General features: G+C 42.7%; 1 protein-coding gene across 1 annotated transcript in view; it reads right to left on the bottom strand.

Moving 5' to 3' along the window:
* Positions 1 to 665: 665 nt before the first annotated feature.
* LOC133541543 (Na(+)/H(+) exchange regulatory cofactor NHE-RF2) overlaps positions 666 to 23,585 on the bottom strand; it is a 93,337-nt gene continuing 70,417 nt past the window's right edge. The window contains exons 3-6 of the mRNA XM_061884996.1: positions 21,351 to 21,584; positions 5,620 to 5,773; positions 5,436 to 5,545; positions 666 to 1,331 (exon numbers count right to left, since the gene is read on the bottom strand). Of these exons, the coding sequence (XP_061740980.1) occupies positions 1,173 to 1,331; positions 5,436 to 5,545; positions 5,620 to 5,773; positions 21,351 to 21,584 (657 nt within the window). The 3' untranslated portion in view covers positions 666 to 1,172. The remainder of the gene's footprint in view (positions 1,332 to 5,435; positions 5,546 to 5,619; positions 5,774 to 21,350; positions 21,585 to 23,585) is intronic.

The following is a 23,585-nucleotide window of genomic DNA, read 5'->3' as shown; positions in this document are numbered from 1 at the left end:
CCTGCTTTGTTCCTCCAGTCAGTGCTGGATTATTGTTGCTCTTGTCATTGCTACCTGTCGTGTCGTATCATGTCTTGTCAATGCAGCGTTGCGGTAAGCTATATTTGATTGCGGTTTCTAGCTTACTGCTTTTTGTTCCCTGCTTCCAAGTTTGTTTTTATATTACATGTACGACTTCTGTTTCCTGCTCAATACCTGCTAGCTTCCACGCTAGGCCTTTAAGTTTTTTGCTAGCTTCCATGCTAAGCTCTGTTTATTTTCTAGTTTCCCTGCTAACTCTGTTTGTTTGTTATCCGCCTCGTGCGCGCTTTCGTGTTTGTACCCTTTTGGTTTTGTTTTTGTCTTAGTATTTAATTAAATCATGTTTTCTCACTCCATGCCGGCCTCCATCTCTGCATCTTGGGGTTCGTCACCAACTAACTTTGACGGTTCTAATACTAATCAAATCGGATCTGGCCCCGTAGGCCTTGACTTTTGACACCCCTGCATTATGGTATCAACACGCTGATGTCGAAAAGTATGGTATCGTTATCTCTATTGGCATTGGCATCCACGATCCATATTGCAAAACACCATCTATTTTCTACCGCTTGTCCCTCTCGGGGTCACGGAGGCAGCACCCACTATCAAATATCGATATTGCCGTGTATCGTAAGACTAGAAACTCTGTAACTAATCCTTTATTCAGGTATGTAAATATCATTTTATGGTGGATAGTTTTCGAACACCAGTATGTTAATTATTGCGCAAGAGTTCATTGTTTCGTGTCAGTGCTTTGCAGTCCCCTCTTGATCATATTTACAATGTAACACTGCCCTCAAAAATACATTCTCCACTTTTTACTTCTGCTAAACTAGTAAGTGTTTCACATTGAACAAAGAGCGCTGGCTACCAAGTCCACGTCTGTTAAGCATTCTTGGCCGATAAAGCCGATTCTGATGGGAATAAACAACACATTGCTCGTACTTGTGGTGCAATGCTGCCCTCTGCTGGACACTTTCAGCATCACCTGTCCTTGAACCAGCTTGTCACGTTCATCAGTGAGTGGTTTTTGCTTTTTCTATCCGTTCAAACACTTTAAATATACAATAAAAGGACTTAAGTAAATATTTAAAGTAGCTTTTTCAAGAGAAAAATCCATCCTTGGGTTGCGATCTTGCTTCTTTTTCTTCTCAGAAGTTGCTGAAAAGCTCGTATTTCTTCATCCAGTCCATCTCTGGCGCCTTCCTCTTCTCTTTGGCGGTGAGCTTCTGCTTGACCTCCGCCGCCGTGGCGTTCAGGCCGATGTCGGCGAAAGGGTCCGAATAACGGCCTCGCTCTTTGCCGGCGGCCTAGAAACACGAAGAGGGCGTACAGTCATGGTCAAAAGTTTATACACATTTCTTAAAAGGACATAATGTCATGGCTGTCTTGAGTTTCCAATCATTTCTACTACTCTTATTTTTTTGTGATAGCACATACTTTTTATGAACATTTATGAAATTTGGTTCTTTTATGAATTTATTATGGGTCTACTGAAAATGTTGGGTCAAAAGTATACATACAGCAATTATTATTTGCTTACATGTCCCTTGGCAAGTTTCAATGCAAAAAGGCGCATCCACAAGCTTCTGATATAATTTTTGACCACTCCTCTTGACAAAATTGGTGCAGTTCAGCTGAATTTGTTGGTTTTCTGACATGGACTTGTTTCTTCAGCATTGTCCACACGTTTAAGTCAGGACTAAAACCTTCATTCTAGCCTGATTTAGCCATTCCTTTACCACTTGTGACGTGTTCCGGGGTCATTGTCCTGTTGGAACACCCAACTGCGCCCAAGACCCAACCTCCGGGCTGATGATTTTAGCTTGTCCTGAAGAATTTGGAGGTGATCCTCCTTTTTCACTGTCCCATTTACTCTCTGTAAAGCAGCAGTTCCATTGGCGGAAAAAACAGGCCCAGAGCATTAAACTACCTGTCATTGGGTTTGTTTTCCCGGAATGCAAAGGAAAGTTGGAGCGGGCAAGGCGTGAAGTTAAGGACTAACCTTAGACCTATCTCTAATCTTCCATACATTTCCAAAATATCAGAGAAGGTTGTCTACAGTCAGTTGTCGCCCTTCTTAGAGGATAATGGTATCACTGAGCTGTTTCAGTCCGGTTTTAAAGCCCTCCACAGCGCTTCTAAAAGTCTTTAACGATGTCCTCCTGTCAACTGATTCTGGCAACCATGTCGTCCTGGTGGTTCTAGATCTGTCGACCACGCCACCTTAATAACTCGTCTTGAGAACTGTGTGGATATTAAGGGCGCCGCCCTCAACTGGTTCCGGTCGTACCTAGCCGACAGGAGTTTTTGTGTAAAAATAGACAGTTTTATGTCTTCCACACGGGGTCCCCCAGGGCTCAATCCTTGCCCCAATCCTATTTGCGCTTTAGCTTCTGTTTGGTTCCATTTTCAGGAAGTATGGTATTGCATTTCATTTTTATGCCGATGATTGCACAAAACAACACAGTTCAACGTCTCATTGACTGCCTGCACGACATCAAAGCCGGGCTTTCAGCTAACTTCCTGAGTCGAAATGAAGACGAAACAGAAGTTATGTTGTTCGGTCCAAGTCGCTCTCCCTAACCCCAACGTTGACCTCGGCACTCTGACCCCGTATCTCAGCGACTGGGTCACAAACCTGGGGGTAAAGTTTGACTCCGATTTTAAATCAGCAGCGTCCTTCAAAAAAGCTTTTATCAATTACGACAAATAGCGAAAGTCAAACCGCTTCTGCCAGGACATGATCTCGAGAAATTAATTTACGCCTTTATCTCGAATCGTTTAGACTACTGCAATACCCCGTATGTCGGCATTAGCCAGGCCTGCAGCTGGTGCAGAACTCTGCTGCTCGTCTGCTAACACAGACCCGCAGACTTGAGCACATCAGCCCTATATTAGCGTCCCTTCACCGGCTCCCTGTGCGTTACCCAATCAATTTTAAACTCCTTCTATTTGTTTTTAAATGTCTGAACAAGCCTTACTGCCCCACCCGATCCTTAAGATCAGCCGATCAGCTGCTACTGACGGTCCCTGACACAAGGTTGAAGCTTAGAGGTGACAGAGCTTTTGCCGCTGCTGCTCCCAAGCTCTGGAATGACCTACCTCGGAGTGTTAGACAAGCCTCCTCTCTTCCTGTTTTTAAATCTCTCTTAAAAACATACTTTTATTCCTTGGCTTTGAACACTAAGTGATATCCATCCTGCAATGGCGCCCCATTATACACCTGCTGTGAACCTGTTTTTATGTTTTATTTATTTATTTTTTATCATGTTGTGTTGTGTTGTTTGCCCCGGTCCTCGTATTATCTTTTAACCTGCGCATTGTACAGAACTTTGGCTACCCCTGTGGTACATTTTAAATGTGCCTTATAAATAAAGTTGATTTGATTTATTACTATGAAAAAGGAACTAAAGCTTGGCTAATGAAACAAAAACTTGCACAAAGGCAGAAATTATGAACGTGAAGCAAAACCCGTTAACTGTGACAAGAAAAAACAAAAGTGACGTGGCATGGCAAGAAGCATACCTACGAACAGGCCTGAGTATCAGAAGAAGCATGGCATGAAGTGAGCAGAGGTAATGTCGCCAGGCTGACTTCCTGGCAACTATCGGTTTGAATAATAGTGACATGATTAGCGAAAGCAGGTGCGTGACTCAAAATGTGAAACAGTTCGAAACTAAAACAAGAGAGTGGAAAAGCAGGAACTGAGTGTCCAAAAACCAAACAGAACACGACTTAAACTAAACATGATCACAGGCATGACACTACCACCGCCATGCTTGACGGTAGGGATAGTGTTCCTGGGATTTAAAAAAAAGTTCCCTTTTCTCCTCTGAACATATAATGTATTGTGGCCAAACAGCTCAATTTTTGTTTCATCTGACATCACATGGATGAAGATAAGACCTGCTGGAGGGAAGTTCTGTGGTCAGATAAAAGAATAATCCAGCTGTTTGGCAACAATACCCAGCAATATGTTTGGAGGAGAAAACATTCTGAATTTATTTCATCCATCCATTCTTTCATTCTCAAAATCCATCCATCCATCCATTTTCTACCGCTTATTCCCTTTAGGGGTCGCGGGGGGCGCTGGCGCCTATCTCAGCTACAATCGGGCGGAAGGCGGGGTACACCCTGAACAAGTCGCCACCTCATCACAGGGCCAACACAGATAGACAGACAACATTCACACTCACATTCACACACTAGGGCCAATTTAGTGTTGCCAATCAACCTATCCCCAGGTGCATGTTTTTGAAGATGGGAGGAAGCCGGAGTACCCGGAGGGAACCCACGCATTCACGGGGAGAACATGCAAACTCCACACAGAAAGATCCCGAGCCTGGATTTGAACCCAGGACTGCAGGAACTTCGTATTGTGAGATAATCTTACTTATTTCATCATATATGAGAAAATATGACTTACTTCACCAATTAATATTTATTTATTATTGGTCAGTTTGCTGGAAGTTTCCCGGAAGAGTTAGTGCTGCAAGTGGTTCTGGGTATTTGTTGTGTTGTGTTACGGTGCGGATGTTCACCCGAAATGTGTTTGTCATTCTTGTTTGGTGTGGGTTCACAGTGTGGCGCATATTTGTAACAGTGCTATAGTTGTTTATACGGCCACCCTCAGTGTGACCTGTATGGCTGTTGACCAAGTATGCCTTGCATTCACTTGTGCGTGCGTGTAAAAGCCATAAATATTAAGTGACACGCTGTTAGTATGGAGGAAAAGCGGACGTGACGACAGGTTGTAGAGAACGCTAAAGGCAGTGCCTTAAATGCACGCCCCCAATATAGTTGTCAAGGTGGAAATCGGTAGAAATTCGGAAGAATGGTTGCCCCGGGAGATTTTCGGGAGGGGCACTGAACTTCGGGAGACTACCGGGAAAATTAGGAGGGTTGGCAAGTATGAGTATTAGCGGTGAATGCGGTGTTACAGCGGCACCGACGCTGTATAACACCGGCGGGCCAGCTCTAATGCTAAATTGATATTGCCTCAAGGGCCAAATTAAATTACACGGCGGGCCAGAGTTTGACACCCATGCTCTACATAAAACAAGAATGGGAAAGAACTCCACTTTCAAAGCTTCGACGATTACTTTCCTCAGTTCCCAAACGTTTATTGAGTGTTGTTAAAAGAAATGGGGATGTAGCACAGTGGTGAACATGCCCTTTCCCAACTACTTAGGCACGTGTTCTAAGTTAATTATTATTTGCAAAAAAAAAAAAATTGAAGTTTATGAGTTTGAACATCAAATATCTTGTCTTTGTAGCATATTCAACTGAATATGGGTTGAAAAGGATTTGCAAATCATTGTATTCTGTTTATATTTACATCTAACACAATTTCCTAACTCGTATGGAAACGGGGTTTGTAGACGGTGACAGGAAGCAAAGACCACACCCACCTGTCTGCCGTTACTACGGACAGAGTTCTTTGACCTGAAGGAATGCGGCGAGGAGCTGCCGTTCATCAGCGGGTTCGGCGAGCTTTTCGACACGTATGGACCGCTGTAGTCTGTCACAACAACAACAACAACAACAAGTAAGACGACGTGTGGAAGAACTTCATCCGAGCCCCCTTCGACTCACCTTTGATGTGGCTGACGGTGGGCGTGATCCCTTTCATCTTGAAGTACTCGTCCGTGTCGGGATCCACCACCAGCAGCCAGGTCTCGTCCCCTCCCTTCTTTATGAACGCCACCACCTCGCTGTGACGCATGACCTCCACGTTCACGCCGTTGACCTGACCACGACGGCATGAAATTGACAATGGCGTAAAGCTGAGAGAAATTACACTTTTCTAGTTTTTTTTTGCAGCAGATCGTCAAAAACAGCAGAACACTCCAGGCTCTTTTGATGACTATTTTTAATTTTTTTGCAATAACCATCCTTTTCCTACCGCTTGTCTCTTTCAGGGTCAAAGGAGGGCTGGAGCCAATCCCGCACGGATGGACAACCATTCACACACTAGAGCCGATCCACATCAACTGCACTACTTTCCTGTCATGTAAAGTATATTTTGATTGATTGAAACTTTTATTAGTAGATAGTACAGTACATATTCCGTACAATTGACCACTAAATGGTAACACCCCAATTTAAGTTTTTCAACTTGTTTAAGTCGGGTCCACATGAATCAATTCATGGTTGATTTGATGAGTATAATTGTAGTAGGTCTTCAAAAACAGCATGCTATTTCTGTGGATCCACAGAAATAGCCATTTTTCTGTCATGTTAAGTATCTTCGACGGGCATAAATGCATTTAGGTCTTCTAAAAGAGCCGAGCCCTCATTCCTTTGACAAGGAATTTTTCAATCGGTTTTCAAAAACAGCAGATCTCTCCTTTCAGACTAACAGTCCGAATGGTTCTTTTCCTCTTTGACGTCCACATTTCCAAAAAACAATTTGAAAATGTGGACTCGTCAGACCACAGAACATTTTTTACACTTTGCATCAGTCCATTTGAGATGAGCTCGGGCCCAGCGAAGCCGGTGTCGTTTCCGGGTGTTGTTGATAAATGGCTTTGGCTTTGCATAGTAGGGTTTTAACTTGCACTTACAGATGTAGCGACGGAGTAAAGTTACTGACAGTGGTTTTCTGAAGTGTTCCTGAGCCCATGTGGTGATATCCTTTACACCCCAATGTTGTTTTTTGATGCAGTACCGCCCGAGGGATCGAAGTGCCGTAATATCATCGCTTACGTGCAGTGATTTCTCCAGATTATCTGAACCTTTTGATGATTTTACGAACCGTAGATGGTAAAATCCCAAAATTCCTTGCAATAGCTCGTTGAGAAATGTTGTTATAAAACTGTTCGAAAATTTGCTTACAAATTGGTGACCCTCACCCCATCCTTGTTTGTGAATTACTTAGAATTTCATGGAAGCTGCTTTTTATACCCAATCATGGCACCCACCTGTTCCCAATTAGCCTGCACACCTGTGGGATGTTCCAAATAAGTGTTTGATGAGCATTCTTCAACTTTATCAGTATTTATTGCCACCTTTCCCAACTTCTTTGTCACGTGTTGCTGGCATCAAATTCTAAAGTTAATGATTATTTGCAAAAAAAAAAAGTTGATCAGTTTTAACATCAAATATGTTTTCTTTGTAGCATATTCAACTGAATATGGGTTAAAAATTATTTGCAAATCATTGTATTCCGTTTATATTTACATCTAACAGAATTTCCTAACTCATATGGAAACGGGGTTTGTATCTTCGACGGGCATAAATGCAGTAGGTCTACTAAAAGAGCAATCGGTTTTAAAAAACAGCAGATCTCTCCTTTCAGACTAACAGTCCGAATGGTACTTTTCCTCTTTGACGTCCGCGGTTTCCAAAAAACAATTTGAAAATGTGGACTCGTCAGACCACAGAACATTTTTTACACTTTGCATCAGTCCATTTTAGATGAGCTCGGGCCCAGCGAAGCCGGTGTCGTTTCCGGGTGTTGTTGATAAATGGCTTTGGCTTTGCGTAGTAGGGTTTTAACTTGCACTTACAGATGTAGCGACAGACTAAAGTTACTGACAGTGGTTTTCTGAAGTGTTCCTGAGCCCATGTGGTGATATCCTTTACACCCCAATGTTGTTTTTTGATGCAGTACCGCCCGAGGGATCGAAGTGCCGTAATATCATCGCTTACGTGCAGTGATTTCTCCAGATTCTCTGAACCTTTTGATGATTTTACGAACCGTAGATGGTAAAATCCCTAAATTCCTTGCAATAGCTCGTTGAGAAATGTTGTTCTAAAACTGTTCAACAATTTCCTTACAAATTGGTGACCCACGCCCCATCCTTGTTTGTGAATGACTGAGCATTCCCCGGATGCTGCTTTTATACCCAATCATGGCACCCACCTGTTCCCAATTAGCCTGTTCACCTGTGGGATGTTCCAAATAAGTGTTTGATGAGCATTCCTAAACTTTCTCAGTGTTTTTTGCCACCTGTGCCAGCTTTTTTGAAACATGTTGCAGGCATGAGCTAAAATGTACAAAAAATAACACAAGTTTCTCAGTAGAAACATTAAATATCTTGTCCTGCAGTCTATTCAATAGAATATAGGTTGTAAATCATTGTATTCTGTTTTTATTTACCCTTAACGTGCCAACTTCACTGGTTTTGGGTTTTGTATTATCTTCGATTCAAACAGCAGAGCGGTCCTGTCACATAGATGATCTTTGACAAAGAATGTTGCAGTAGCTCTTCAAAAAAACAACAGATTTATCCTGATATTTCGAGGATATTTGACAGAGAATTAAAAAAACAGCAGAGCGCTTCTGTCAAATAGAGGATCTTGGAGTCGATACACACTCTTTAAGCCATTGGTGTCAAACTCAAATACAGAGTGGGCCAAAATTTTAAACTGAACAAAGTCGCGGGCCAAGATTGAACAAATTAACCTTTTAATAGGGACCCAAACAAGTTTTGCATGGAATATTGAACAATCGAGACTTATATAACTTTATAGTGACATGCAAAATCCAGTTTCAAATAATATTAATTTAAAAATAGCAATGGCATATCAAATCAAATTTAAATAGAAATTGAATGCCTCTTTTCTGTTTGCAGCCTTCTCAGGTAAATATCAAAATAAACCTTTCCCACAGGCTAATAATAATTTTTTATATTGTAGCGTCCAGGAAGAGGTAGTGCTGCAAGGGGTTCTGTGTATTTGTTCCGTTGTGTTACAGTGCGGATGTTCTCCCGAAATTTGCTTGTCATTCTCGTTTAGTGTTGGTTCACAGTGTGGCGAATATTTGTAACAGTCTTAAAGTTGTTTATACAGCCACCCTCAGTGTGACCTGTATGGCTGTTGACCAAGCTTGCATTGCATTAGCGTGTGTGTGTGTGTGTGTGTGTAAAAGCCACATATATCATGTTACTAAGCCGGCACGCTGTTTCTACGTAGGAAAAGCGGACGTGACGAAGGGTTTTAGTTTAGAGGACGCTTGAGGCACGCCTCCAATTTTGTTGTCCAGGTGGGAATCGGGAGAAATTTGGGAAAATGGTTGCCCCCTGTGATTTTCGTGAGGGGAACTGAATTTTGGGAGTCTCCTTGGAAAATCGAGGGGGCGGGGGGGGTTAGCTAGTATGAGTATTAACGGTGAATGCAGTGTTACAGCGACACCGCCGCTGTATAATACCGGCGGGCCAGCTCTAATGTTAATTTGATATTGCCTCAAGGGCCAAATGAAAATACACGGCGGGTCAAATTTGGCCCGCGGGACAGATTTTGACACGAACATTATTACCAAACCTATGCAAGCGTCAATATATACCTCGATGTTGCAGAAAAAAGACCATGTATTTTTTTAACCGATTTCTGAACTCTAAATGGGTGAATTTTGGCAAATCAAACGCCTTTCTGTTTATCGATCTTTTAGCGATGACGTCAGAACGTGACGTCACCGAGGTAACACCCCCGCCATATTCATTTTCACATTACAAACAGCGGGTCTCAGCTCTGTTATTTTCCGTTTTTTCGACTATTTTTTGGAACTTTGGAGACATCAGGCCTCATCGGTTTTTTGTCGGAGGGTGTAACAACACTAACAGGGAGGGATTCAAGTTGCACCACTGGCAAGAAATCTGCCGCCAGACCCCCATTGAATGTGCCAGAGTGTCTTCACATTTGACCGGCGATGCTAAGACAGACATGGCACAGAGATGTATGGATAACCTGCAGATGCATTTGCAACGATTAAGTCAACAAAATCCCAAAAGTGAATTTTGTTGATGTTGTTGACTTATGTGCTAATCAGACATATTTGGTCACGGCATGACTGCCAGCTAATCGATGCTAACATGCTACGCTAATCGATGCTAACATGCTATTTACGCTAGCTGTATGTACATTTGAAACTAGATACCCACATTTAATGCGAAACAAACACTTACCAATCGACGGATTTAAGTTGCTCCAGTGTCACAAGATGCGAAAGTCCTGATCGTTTGGTCCGCACATTTTACCGGCGATGCTAATAAGGCAGCCATGCTATGGGCCACTTCATTAGGTACACCCACGCTATGGCCGAATAGCGTCAATAGCTATTCGCTCAATAGCTTCAATTTCTTCTTCAATTTCGTTTTCGCTATCTCCCTCCATACTCCGACCATCTGTTTCTATACATGCGTAATCTGTTGAATCGCTTAAGCCGCTGAAATCTGTGTCTGAATCCGAGCTAATGTCGCTATATCTTGCTGTGGTAACCGCCATGTTGTTTGTTTACATTGGCAGCACTGTATGACGTCACAGGGAAATGGATAGTGGTTTCGAAGATAGCAAAAATAAGACAGTTTAAAGCTTTATTTAGGGATATTCCGGGACCGGTAAAATTTTGAAAAAAACTTCAAAAAATACAACTAGCCACTGGGAACTGATTTTAATTGTTTTTAACCCTTTTGAAATTGTGATAATGTTCCAAGGGGAACATTATCACCAGTCCTATGTAAGCGTCAATATATACCTTGATGGTGCAGAAAAAAGACCATATATTTTTTTAACCCATTTCCGAACTCTAAATGGGTGAATTTTGGCGAATTAAACGCCTTTCTGTTTATCGCGCTGGAGGCGATGACGTCAGAATGTGACGTCGCCGAGGTAATACAGTCGCCATTTTCATTTTCAATACATTACAAACACCGGGTCTCAGCTCTGTTATTTTCCGTTTTTTTGACTATTTTTTGGAACCTTGGAGACATCATGCCTCGACGGTGTGTTGTCGGAGGGTGTAATAACACTAACAGGGAGGGATTCAAGTTGCACCACTGGCCCGAAGATGCCAAAGTGTCTGCCGCCAGACCCCCATTGAATGTGCTGGAGTTTCTCCACATTTTACCGGCGATGCTAAGGCAGACATGGCACAGAGATGTATGGATAACCTGCGGATGCATTTGCAACGATAGTCAAAGAAATCACAAAGGTGAGTTTTGTTGATGTTGACTGCCAGCTAATCAATGCTAACATGCTATGCTAATCGATGCTAACATGCTATTTACCGGCGGTGCTAAAGCAGACATGGCACAGAGATGTATGGATAACCTGCAGATGCATTTGCAACTATATTACGTTTCCTTCCACCCACATTTAATGCGAAACAAACACTTACCAATCGACGGATTTAAGTTGCTCCAGTGTCAAAAGATGCGAAAGTCCTGATCGTTTGGTCCGCGCATTTTACCGGCGATGCTAACGCAGCTATTCGGCCATGCTATGGCTATGAATAGTGTCAATAGCTATTCGCTCAATAGCTTCAGTTTCTTCTTCAATGCTTTCATACTCTAACCATCCGTTTCAATACATGCGTAATCTGTTGAATCGCTTAAACCGCCGAAATCCGGGTTTGAATCCGAGCTAATGTCGCTATATCTTGCTGTGCTATTCCCATTGTTTGTTTACATTGGCAGCCCTGTATGACGTCACAGGGAAATGGATAGTGGTTTCGAAGATAGCGAAAATAAGGCACTTTAAAGCTTTATTTAAGGATATTCCGGGACCGGTAAAATTTTGAAAAAAACTTCCAAAAATACAACAAGCCACTGGGAACTGATTTTTATTGTTTTTAACCCTTTTGAAATTGTGATAATGTTCCCCTTTAAAGGGGAACATTATCAGCAGACCTATGTAAGCATCAATATATACCTTGATGGTGCAGAAAAAAGACCATATATTTTTTTAACCCATTTCCGAACTCTAAATGGGTGAATTTTGGCGAATTAAACGCCTTTCTGTTTATTGCGCCTGAGGCGATGACGTCAGAATGTGACGTCGCCGAGGTAATACAGCCGCCATTTTCATTTTCAACACATATCAAACACCGGGTCTCAGCTCTGTTATTTTCCGTTTTTTGGAACCTTGGAGACATCATGCCTCGTCGGTGTGTTGTCGGAGGGTGTAACAACACTAACAGGGAGGGATTCAAGTTGCACCACTGGCCCGAAGATGCGAAAGTGTCTGCCGCCAGACCTCCATTGAATGTGCTGGAGTGTCTCCACATTTTACCGGCGATGCTAAGGCAGACATGGCACAGAGATGTATGGATAGCCTGCAGATGCATTTGCAACGATAGTCAAAGAAATCACAAAGGTGAGTTTTGTTGATGTTGACTGCCAGCTAATCGATGCTAACATGCTACGCTAATCGATGCTAACATGCTATTTACCTGCGGTGCTAAAGCAGACATGGCACAGAGATGTATGGATAACCTGTAGGTGCATTTGCAACTATATTACGTTTCCTTCCACCCACATTTAATGCGAAACAAACCCTTACCAATCGACGGATTTAAGTTGCTCCAGTGTCAAAAGATGCGAAAGTCCTGATCATTTGGTCCGCACATTTTACCGGCGATGCTAACGCAGCTATTCGGCCATGCTATGGCTATGAATAGCGTCAATAGCTATTCGCTCAATAGCTTCAGTTTCTTCTTCAATACTTTTATACTCCAACCATCTGTTTCAATACATGCGTAATCTGTTGAATCGCTTAAGCCGCTGAAATCCGAGTTTGAATCCGAGCTAATGTCGCTATATCTTGCTGTGGTATTCCCATTGTTTGTTTACATTGGCAGCACTGTATGACGTCACAGGGAAATGGATAGTGGTTTCGAAGATAGCGAAAATAAGGCACTTTAAAGCTTTATTTAGGGATAATCCAGGACCGGTAAAATTTTGAAAAAAACTTCAAAAAATACAACAAGCCACTAGGAACTGATTTTAATTGTTTTTAACCCTTTTGAAATTGTGATAATGTTCCCCTTTAAGCCAAAACCTTTACTTTTCATGTTGCCTAGGTGACAGGTGCTACAATATTCCATTCAGTAAAGCTCCGTCCTTTTATACAGATGATCTTTTTCAGGCTATCCATGGAATCTGAGGCCGAAGACTGCACGGTTCAGCGGTCGGTCACAGAACATAGAACTACATTTAGTACATAGTACACACTACTGCAGTACATGTGCTGCTGTCTAGACTTTGTCCTCGGTGTGGCAGGCACTTTTACAAATGCAAAGTTCCCCATGAACACAAATTATTAATGTCTGTTCCTCGGTTTCAAAGCTGGTGTCACATGTCCTGTGTCCCGGAGTGGACCTTCATAGTGCTGCTGTCATTAATATATATATATATATAAAAAAAAGGTGGTAAAAAGGTGCACGTGCAGACTGAGCAGGGCATTCAGCGACAAAGTAAATGACAATAATGACTCGCTCGTTTTGGTCGTCCATTTTGTCACGGCATCAGAAGCCAACAGCAGGTTTTTTTCTTTGGGTTTTTTTTTTAAGCGTGACAACAGGTGTCATGTTTTGTGCCTCCATTTTGTCACGGCATCAGGAGCAAACAAGCATGTTTTTTTTTTTTTTTTGGGGCGCAACAACAACAGGTGTCATGTTTTGTGCCTCATTAACACACTCAAGACAATGCACTGACTTCTCTGCCATAATTAATATGAGCTGCACAGGTCTGCTTCTCGAGGGAATCCTCTTAGGAAACACCTGAGCTGTGTGTGTGTGTTCTTGATTTCTACCCTTCTCGGGACATCAACAAGGAAAAATTACCTTCCATATGAGGACCGGTGAACAAGATAGAATCGAAATCATGGTCCCAATACAGAAAAACCATTGCATCTAACAGAGAGCCAAATACTAGAGTCTGTGAACATTGCTCCAAAGTTGGGATTTTTTTGTGGATTTAATGTGCATACAAAAGTCATACTTGCCAACCTTGAGACCTCCGATTTCGGGAGTTGGGGGGTGAGGGGTGGGGCGGAGGCATGGTTTGGGCGGGGGGCGTGGTTAAGAGGGGAGGACTATATTTACAGCCAATTCCCCAACTCGAGTATTTCATATATATATATATATATATATATATATATATATATATATATATATATATATATATATATATATATATATATATATATATATATATATATATATATATATATATATATATATGTATATATATATATATATATGTATATATATATATATATATATATATATATATATGTAGGTGTGGGAAAAATCACAAGACTACTTCATCTCTACAGAACTGTTTCATGAGGGGTTCCCTCAATCATCAGGAGATTTTAATGGAAGCATTCACATACAATGGTTTATATAGAGCACAGAGTGGATGGGTACAGGCAGGCGTAGGGTGTGGTGATTGGCTCATGTGTTACCTAGGAGGTGTTTCCGTCTGTGGCGGCATGTTGAAATGATTTCACTGCGCTTGTTGAGGGATGACAGGTCTGGATGATATATAATAAACAGTTTCTCTTTCAAGCATAGGTTGCATCTTTTATTACCACTGTTGTAAGGTGTGCTGGATGCAAGAATTTGCCATGTTATTGAGTATTCAACATTATTGTCTTTGAGGTTCCAAATGTGTTTGCTGAGTTCCGTAGAAGGTAGGTATTCTTTTCGTGGTGGGGGGTGGGTGGTTGCTGTCATGGTGCACGTATTGGAGTGTTGTGTTGGGTTTCGTGAATACGTGCACCATGACAGCAACCACCCACCCACCACCACGAAAAGAATACCTACCGGAATTAATAAAAGGCTATCCATGCTGTCATCTAGCAAAGCTGAATTCGACCAAGCAACCCCCCCGTACCAGAAAGCACTTGATGAAAGCGGATACAACTTCACCCTCACCTATGAACCCACTCCAGGAAACCAACCCAAAAAAAAAGAGCAGAAAACGAAACAACATCATCTGGTACAATCCGCCATTCAGTAAAAACGTCTCAACCAACATTGGCCGCAAGTTCCTCACTCTGATCGACAAACACTTCCCCAAAGGCAACACCCTAAGAAAAATATTCAACAAGAACAACATTAAATTGAGCTACAGCTGTATGAATAACATCCAACAAATCATTTCAAACCACAACAAAGCAATTGCAAAAGGACTGCCTACCCCCAGACTAAACGACTCTGAAACCAATAAGGAATGTAACTGTCGCAAGAAACCTGATTGCCCTCTCAACGGAGGGTGCTTACAGACATCAGTCGTTTACCAAGCAAAGGTAATACGCAAGGACATTAACACATCCGACACGTACGTAGGATTAACCGAAGGAGCGTTCAAAACAAGATGGAATAATCACAACGCCTCCTTTAGAAACCAGACTTTGCGGAATTCTACGGAACTCAGCAAACACATTTGGAACCTCAAAGACAATAATGTTGAATATTCAATAACATGGCAAATTCTTGCATCCAGCACACCTTACAACAGTGGCAATAAAAGATGCAACCTATGCTTAAAAGAGAAACTGTTTATTATATATCATCCAGATCTATCATCCCTCAACAAGCGCAGTGAAATAATTTCAACATGCCGCCACAGACGGAAACACCTCCTAGGTAACTTATGAGCCAATCACCACACCCTACGCCTGCCTGTACCCACCCACTCTGTGCCCTATATAAACCATTGTATGTGAATGCTTCCATTAAAATCTCCTGATGATTGAGGGAACCCCTCATGAAACAGTTCTGTAGAGATGAAGTAGTCTTGTGATTTTTCCCACACCTACATATTGCGCTCTATCCCGGTATCGAGCACTATTCTCTGGATAATCCAATCAAGACATATATATATATATATATATATATATATATATGAAATACTTGACTCTCATTGAATTCTAGCTATATATATTCATTTTATTATATATATAAATAATAGAAATAGTAGTGGGTTGAGCGGCCGTGCCAGAAACCTGAGGGTTGCAGGTCCGCTTCCCACCTATTGACATCCAAATCGCTGCCGTCGTGTCCTTGGGCAGGGCACTTCACCCTCTGCCCCCGGTGCTGCTCACACTGGTGAATGAATGATGAATGAATGACTGGTGGTGGTCGGAGGGGCCGTATGCGCAAACTGGCAGCCTCACTTCCGTCAGTCTACCTGTGGCTACAAATGTAGCTTACCACCACCAGGTGTGAATGAATGATGGGTTCCAACTTCTCTGTGAGCGCTTTGTGTATCTAACAATAGAAAAGCGCGATATAAATCTAATCCATTATTATTAGTAGTAATAAAAACACAGTTTTTCTACTAACTGTACTGTGTCTGATGGTTACTAAAAAAAAACAACAACAACACTTACCTTTCACTATTTGAGTAACGTCACTTCCGAGTTTCCAAAAGATGGCGCCAGTATGTGCTTTGGCCCGGCGTCTGTCGCTGTCAGCGCTGTTCTTTTTTGTGTTGTTTGCGTCTATTTTCGCCTCTGTCGTCCTCTCCCCCGCCACCCGCGGGCTGTGTGTCGGGCCCCACCTGGATTAGCTGCGCCCTTGGATGTGCTGGCCCCCGCCAGGTTCGGTTTTGTGAACGCAAGATCTTTGACAAACAAAACGTTTATCCTGAAGGATTTCTTCACTTCTCGCTGACTTACTCTGTATGACGGAAACATGGCTGAGAGCCGGTGAGTCCGTCCCTCTTAATGAACTTCTGCCTCCGGAGTGTTCCTACTTTAATTCTCCGAAATGGAGGATGATTAGCAGTCGTTTTTAAAAATGACTTTAAATGCCGTCAGATTCGCCTGCAATCCTCCTTTTCAAGCTTCGAACTGTGCATGTTTGAGCTGGAAGGGGCGTGGCTTCCAGCTCGTGCTGAATTTCGGGAGTCTCCCGGAAAATCCGGGAGGGTTGGCAAGTATGACAAAAGTAAACATTGACAGGTGCAAATATATGATAAAACAAGATGGAATCTAAAGAAGGACTTCCCTATTCATCCCTGAAAAAATCCCGCCAGGTGAACAGCTGATTTTACGACTTCCGGTGCTGTGTGACCATAGGTTGAAAAAATATACTACGCTACTAAGAAAATAGCGGCCATTAACAGTTATGAAATGAAATGAATTATATTTATATAGCGCTTTTTCTCTAGTGACTCAAAGCGCTTTACATAGTGAAACCCAATATCAAATTTTTACATTCAAACTAGTGTGGGTGGCACTGGGAGCAGGTGGGTAAAGTGTATTGCCCAAGGACACAACGGCAGTGACTAGGATGGCGGAAGCGGGGATCGAACCTGCAACCCTCAAGTTGCTGAGCTATACCGCCCCAGTTAGCTTCTACAGCCGGGTTGCCCAAAGTACGGCACAGGGGCCACAAAAAACAAAAAAAATTTAGATCTCAATTGCACCCCTGGTGGTGAAATCTGTCAAAATTAAGGTGGACCCAAAAAGGAGGGATTTTTTAAACTGACTGTTTCTGTTTTAAAAGTGCTCCCCCTATGGTCAACATAGGAAATAACAAGTGTGTGTAAAAATTTGACTGCGATGAGATGGTGACTAGTCCAGGGTGTACCCCGCCTTCCGCCGGATTGTAGCTGAGATAGGCTCCAGCGCCCCCCGTGACCCCAAAGGAAATAAGCGGTAGGAAATGGATGGATGTAAAAATTTGAATAGCTCCTCCTCTGGTCAACATATTAAATAACAAGTGTGTGTAAGAAATTGAAATGGGCCCCCTTTGGCGTAAATAATTAAAAGTAAATAAATAAATATGTATATAGAGACATACTGAGATAACTTGAAGTAAATAATGAAGATTAAAAAACACTTACAGTCAAAAAATCTCTCCCCCCAAAATAATTGACTAAAAGCAGTTTTTTTGTCACAATAAAATTGGCAACAATTTTCATATTCTGTAGCATTCCAATGTTTTCTCGTAAGATTATTACTTTTTTATGTAAAATGTATTTACTTTTTAATGCAAAATGGTGACATTTGTCATATAAAATTCAGACTTTTGCCAATATTGCCAATTTTTTGATGTTGTTGTAAAATAGTGACATTTTTGGAGTAAAATTCCGATTATTATTAAAATATTGCCAACATTTTTTATTTTTCTTGTAAAATTGTGACATTTGTCGGGTAAAATTACGACTCTTTTCATAAAATTGCCAACATGTTGAAGGCCTACTGAAATTAGATTTTCTTATTTAAACGGGGATAGCAGGTCCATTCTATGTGTCATACTTGATCATTTCGCGATATTGCCATATTTTTGCTGAACATTTTTAGTAGAGAACATCGATGATAAAGTTCGCAACTTTTGATCGCTAATAAAAAAGCGTTGCCTGTACCGGAAGTAGCAGACGATGTGTGCGTGATGTCACGGGTTGTGGAGCTCTTCACATCTGAACATTGTTTTTACAATCATGGCCACCAGCAGCGAGAGCTATTCGGGCCGAGAAAGCGCAGATTTCCCCATTAATTTGAGCAAGGATGAAAGATTTGTGGATGAGGAAAGTTAGAGTGAAGGACTAGAAGAAAAAAAAAAGATGAGAGCAGTGGGAGCGATTCAGATGTTATTAAACACATTTACTAGGATGATTTTAGAAAATCCCTTATCTGCTTATTGTGTTACTAGTGTTGTAGTGAGATTATACTCCGTACCTGAAAGTCGGAGGGGTGTGGCCATGGTGTGGTGACCGCCAGCGTCCCTGAGGGAAGCCATGTTTCTCGACGAGGCGAAGCGAAGTCAGCCGTTGGGGCTGGGCTGAGCTTTTTTCCCCCCTCCTCCACGGTGGAAGCATCCCACGTTCGGGGGCGGCCGGTCGGTGGAGGCAAGAGGTTTCCGCAGCTGCCTCTTTGACCGGTGCATGAGGAACGACGCAAGCTATCCGCTCATGTCTCCGGTAAGAGCCGACTTATTACCACAATTTTCTCACCGAAACCATGTTCGCTTGATCGCTCTGTTCCATAGTAAAGCTTCACTGTCATCCTTAGGGAATGTAAACAAGGAAACACCGGCTGTGTTTGTGTTGCTAAAGGCGGCCGCAATACACCGCTTCCCACTTACATCTTTCTTCTTTGACGTCTCCATTATTAATTGAACAAATTGCAAATGATTCAACAACACAGATGTCCAGAATACTGTGGAATTATGCGATTAAAGCAGATGACTTATAGCTGGGATCGGGGCTGGAAGAACATGTCCGCTACAATCCGTGACGTCACGTGCACGCGTCATCATACCGCGACGTTTTCAACAGGATACTTAGCGCGAATTTTAAAATTGCAATTTAGTAAACTAAAAAGGCCGTATTGGCATGTGTTGCAATGTTAATATTTCATCATTGATATATAAACTATCAGACTGTGTGGTCGCTAGTAGTGGGTTTTTAGTTGGCCTTTAAAGGGGAACATTATCACCAAACCTATGTAAGCGTCAATATATACCTTGATGGTGCAGAAATAAGACCATATATTTTTTTAACCGATTTCCGAACTCTAAATGGGTGAATTTTAGCGAATTAAACGCCTTTCTGTTTATCGGTCTTTTAGCGATGACGTCAGAACGTGACGTCAGCGAGGTAATACAGCCGCCATTTTCATTTTCTACACATTACAAACACCGGGTCTCAGCTCTGTTATTTTCCGTTTTTTCGACTATTTTCTGGAACCTTGGAGACATCATGCCTTGTCGGTGTGTTGTCGGAGGGTGTAACAACACTAACAGGGAGGGATTCAAGTTGCACCACTGGCCCGAAGATGCCAAAGTGTCTGCCGCCAAACCCCCATTGAACAGAGATGTATGGATAACCTGCAGATGCATTTGCAACGATACAAAATCACAAAGGTGAGTTTTGTTGTTGACTTATGTGCTACTCAGACATATTTGGTTGCTGCCAGCTAATCGATGCTAACATGCTACGCTAATCGATGCTAACATGCTATTTACCGGCGATGACAGACATGGCACAGAGATGTATGGATAACCTGCAGATGCATTTGCAATGATAAAGTCAACAAAATCACAAAGGTGAGTTTTGTTGATGTTGACTTATGTGCTAATCAGACATATTTGGTCGCGGCGTGACTGCCAGCTAATCGATGCTAACATGCTATTTACCGGCGGTGCTAAAGCAGACATGGCACATAGATGTATGGATAACCTGCAGATGCATTTGCAACTATATTACGTTTCCTTCCACCCACATTTAATGCGAAACAAACACTTACCAATCAACGGATTGAAGTTGCTCCAGTGTCACAAGATGCGAAAGTCCTGATCGTTTGGTCCGCACATTTTACCGGCGATGCTAACGCAGCTATTCGGCCATGCTATGGCTATGAATAGCGTCAAAAGCTGTTCGCTCAATAGCTTCAGTTTCTTCTTCAATATTTTCATACTCCAACCATCTGTTTCAATACATGCGTAATCTGTTGAATCGCTTAAGCCGCTGAAATCTGAGTTTGAATCCGAGCTAATGTCGCTATATCTTGCTGTGGTATTCCCATTGTTTGTTTACATTGGCAGCACTGTATGACGTCACAGGGAAATGGATAGTGGTTTCGAAGATAGCGAAAATAAGGCACTTTAAAGCTTTATTTAGGGATATTCCGGGACCGGTAAAATGTTGAAAAAAAAATAAAAAAAATACAACAAGCCACTGGGAACTGATTTTTATTGTTTTTAACCCTTTTGAAATTGTGATAATGTTCCCCTTTTAAGCTTTTCTTGTCAAATTGCGACTGTTATTGAGTAAAATTCCAACTTTTATCATAACATTGCCAAAAATGGTCAGTTTTTCTTGTAACACTTTAACTTGCCTTGAGTAAAATTATGACTTTTATTATAATTCTAAGTTTTTCTTGTGAAATTTCAACTGATTTTTCCACAACAGGCTTTTTTTATATGTGCATAGTATGTATATATTATTAATGTCGTACATGCAAATATTTTCATATCTAGAAAGGCTTCCTCCCACTTCCAAAGACATGCACCTGGGGATAGGCTCCTCCCACCTCCAAAGACATGCACCTGGGGATAGGTTGATTGGCAACACTGAATTGGCCCTAGTGTGTGAATGTGAGTGTGAATGTTGTCTGTCTATCTGTGTTGGCCCTGCGATGAGGTGGCGACTTGTCCAGGGTGTACCCCGCCTTCCGCCCGATTGTATCTGAGATAGGCGCCAGCGCCCCCCGCGAACCCACAAGGGAATAAGCGGTAGGAAATGGATGGATGGAAGGATGGTCCTAAAGAAGGAGGCCCTATTCGGAGGTCTCAAGAAGGTTTTCATTAAGAATGCCATAAATAGCACAGAACATGTCGCATGTTTGCAACTTCTGTCAACAGTATGAAATATTATTGCAGTTTGGCGCCTGACGTACAGCTGGAGAGGGCAAAGGTCATGGGAACGAGGGGTGGAGTGTGGCTAAAAAATGCTCATGATGATCACTTATTTGTGGAGGAGACTTCATATTCAGAACTAAAATATGAAACCATTACAGCCTTATAGAGGATCTTTGCCTAGCACTTTTTAATAGGTCTTTTAAAAAAAAACCAAACTTCTATATACCTCAACGATTCGGTCCTGAGGTCGTAGTCCGGCTTGGTCCGCAGGCGAGCCGGCGTCCAGCAGGCGGATGTACTGGCCAGGTCTGGAGCGATGGCTGTGTAGGTTGAAGCCGTAGCGAGTGTCCGCCCGCACCAGGTGGCACAGGCGAGGAGCAAACTCGGCGGGGTCGCCGTGGAGCCTCGACCGGGCTTGGGTAACGGTTGCGGGGGCTTCTTCCAGCCGGGTCTGCCCCGCCTGCAAGATTGACATCGCCAGTTCATTGTCAGGAAATAGTTTCCCCACCGAAGTTGTGTAAATGGTAAATAAAAACAGAATACAATGATTTGCAAATCCTTTTCGACTTATATTCAATTGAATAGACTGCAAAGACAAGATATTTCATGTTCACACTGAGATACTTAATTTATTTGTGCAAATTTAATGGCAGCAACACATTGCAAAAAAAGTTGTCACTTTAGCCACTGTGTTACATGGCCTTTCCTTTTAACAACACTCAGTAAACGTTTGGGAACTGAGGAGACCAATTTTTGAAACTTTTCAGGTGGAATTCTGCTTGAAGTACAGCTTAAGTTGTGAAACAGTCTAAGATTAGGCTTCATAGTGCACCACACATTTTCAATGGGAGACAGATCTGGACTACAGGCTTTTCCAATGAAGCCACGCTGTTGTAACACATGGCTTGGCATTGAAATAAGCAGGGGCGTCCATGATAATGTTGCTCCAAAGCCTGTATGTACCTTTCAGCGTTAATGGTGCCTTCACAGATGTGTAAGTTACCCATGCCATCCATCCATCCATCATCTTCCGCTTATCCGAGGTCGGGTCGCGGGGGCAGCAGCCTAAGCAGGGAAGCCCAGACTTCCCTATCTCCAGCCACTTTGTCTAGCTCTTCCCGGGGGATCCCGAGGCGTTCTCAGGCCAGCCGGGAGACATAGTCTTCCCAACGTGTCCTGGGTCTTCCCCGTGGCCTCCTACCAGCTGGACGTGCCCTAAACACATCCCTCGGGAGGCGTTCGGGTGGCATCCTGACCAGATGCCCGAACCACCTCATCTGGATCCTCTCCATGTGGAGGATCAGTGGCTTTACTTTGAGTTCCTCCCGGATGGCAGAGCTTCTCACCCTATCTCTAAGGGAGAGCCAGGAAACTCATTTCGGCCGCTTGTACCCGTGATCTTATCCTTTCGGTCATGACTCAAAGCTCATGACCATAGGTGAGGATGGGAACGTAGATCGACCGGTAAATTGAGAGCTTTGCCTTCCGGCTCAGCTCCCTCTTCACCACAATGGATCGGTACAACGTCCGCATTACTGAAGACGCCGCACCGATCCGCCTGTCGATCTCACGATCCACTCTTCCCCCACTCGTGAAAAAGACTCCTAGGTACTTGAACTCCTCCACTTGGGGCAGGGTCTCCTCCCCAACCCGGAGATGGCACTCCACCCTTGCCTTACCCATGCCTTGGGCACTAATATACCCCCATACCATCACAGATGCTGGCTTTTCAACTTTTGTGCCCATAACAATTTAGATGGATCTTTTCCTCTTTGTTCTAGAGGACAGGACGCTCACAGTTTCCAAAAAGTACTTGACATGTGGACTCGTCAGATCACACAACACTTTTACACTTTGTATCAGGCCATTTTAGATGAGATCGGGCCCAGCAAATCCGGCAGCGTTTCTGGGTGTTGTTGATAAATGGCTTTCGATCAACGTAGTAGGGTTTTAAAGGCCTACTGAAAGCCACTACTACCCACCACGCAGTCTGATAGTTTATATATCAATGATGAAATATTAACATTGCAACACATGCCAATACGGCCTTTTTACTTTACTAAATTGCAATTTTAAATTTTCCGCAAAGTGTCGTGTTGAAAATGTCGCGGTATGATGACGCGTGCGTTTGACGTCTCGGGTTGTAGCAGACATTATTTTCCAGCCCGATCCAAGCTATAAGTAGTCTGCTTTAATCGCATAATTACACAGTATTCTGGACATCTGTGTTGCTGAATCTTTTGCAATTTGTTCAATTAATAATGGAGAAGTCAAAGTAGAAAGATGGAGGTGGGAAGCTTTTAGCCTTTAGCCACAAAAACACAGCTGGTGTTTCCTTGTTTAAAATTCCCGAAGATGACGCTTTACTATGGATCAGAGGGGTCAAGCGAATATGAATCCCGACTACATGTCAATCGGCAGTTTTCGGTGAGAAAATTGTGGTAATAAGTCGCCTCTTACC

This window comes from Nerophis ophidion, linkage group LG23 (assembly GCF_033978795.1).
Source record: "Nerophis ophidion isolate RoL-2023_Sa linkage group LG23, RoL_Noph_v1.0, whole genome shotgun sequence".
Classification (NCBI taxonomy): Eukaryota; Metazoa; Chordata; class Actinopteri; order Syngnathiformes; family Syngnathidae; genus Nerophis; species Nerophis ophidion.
This window is presented reverse-complemented; position numbering and strand designations above follow the sequence as displayed.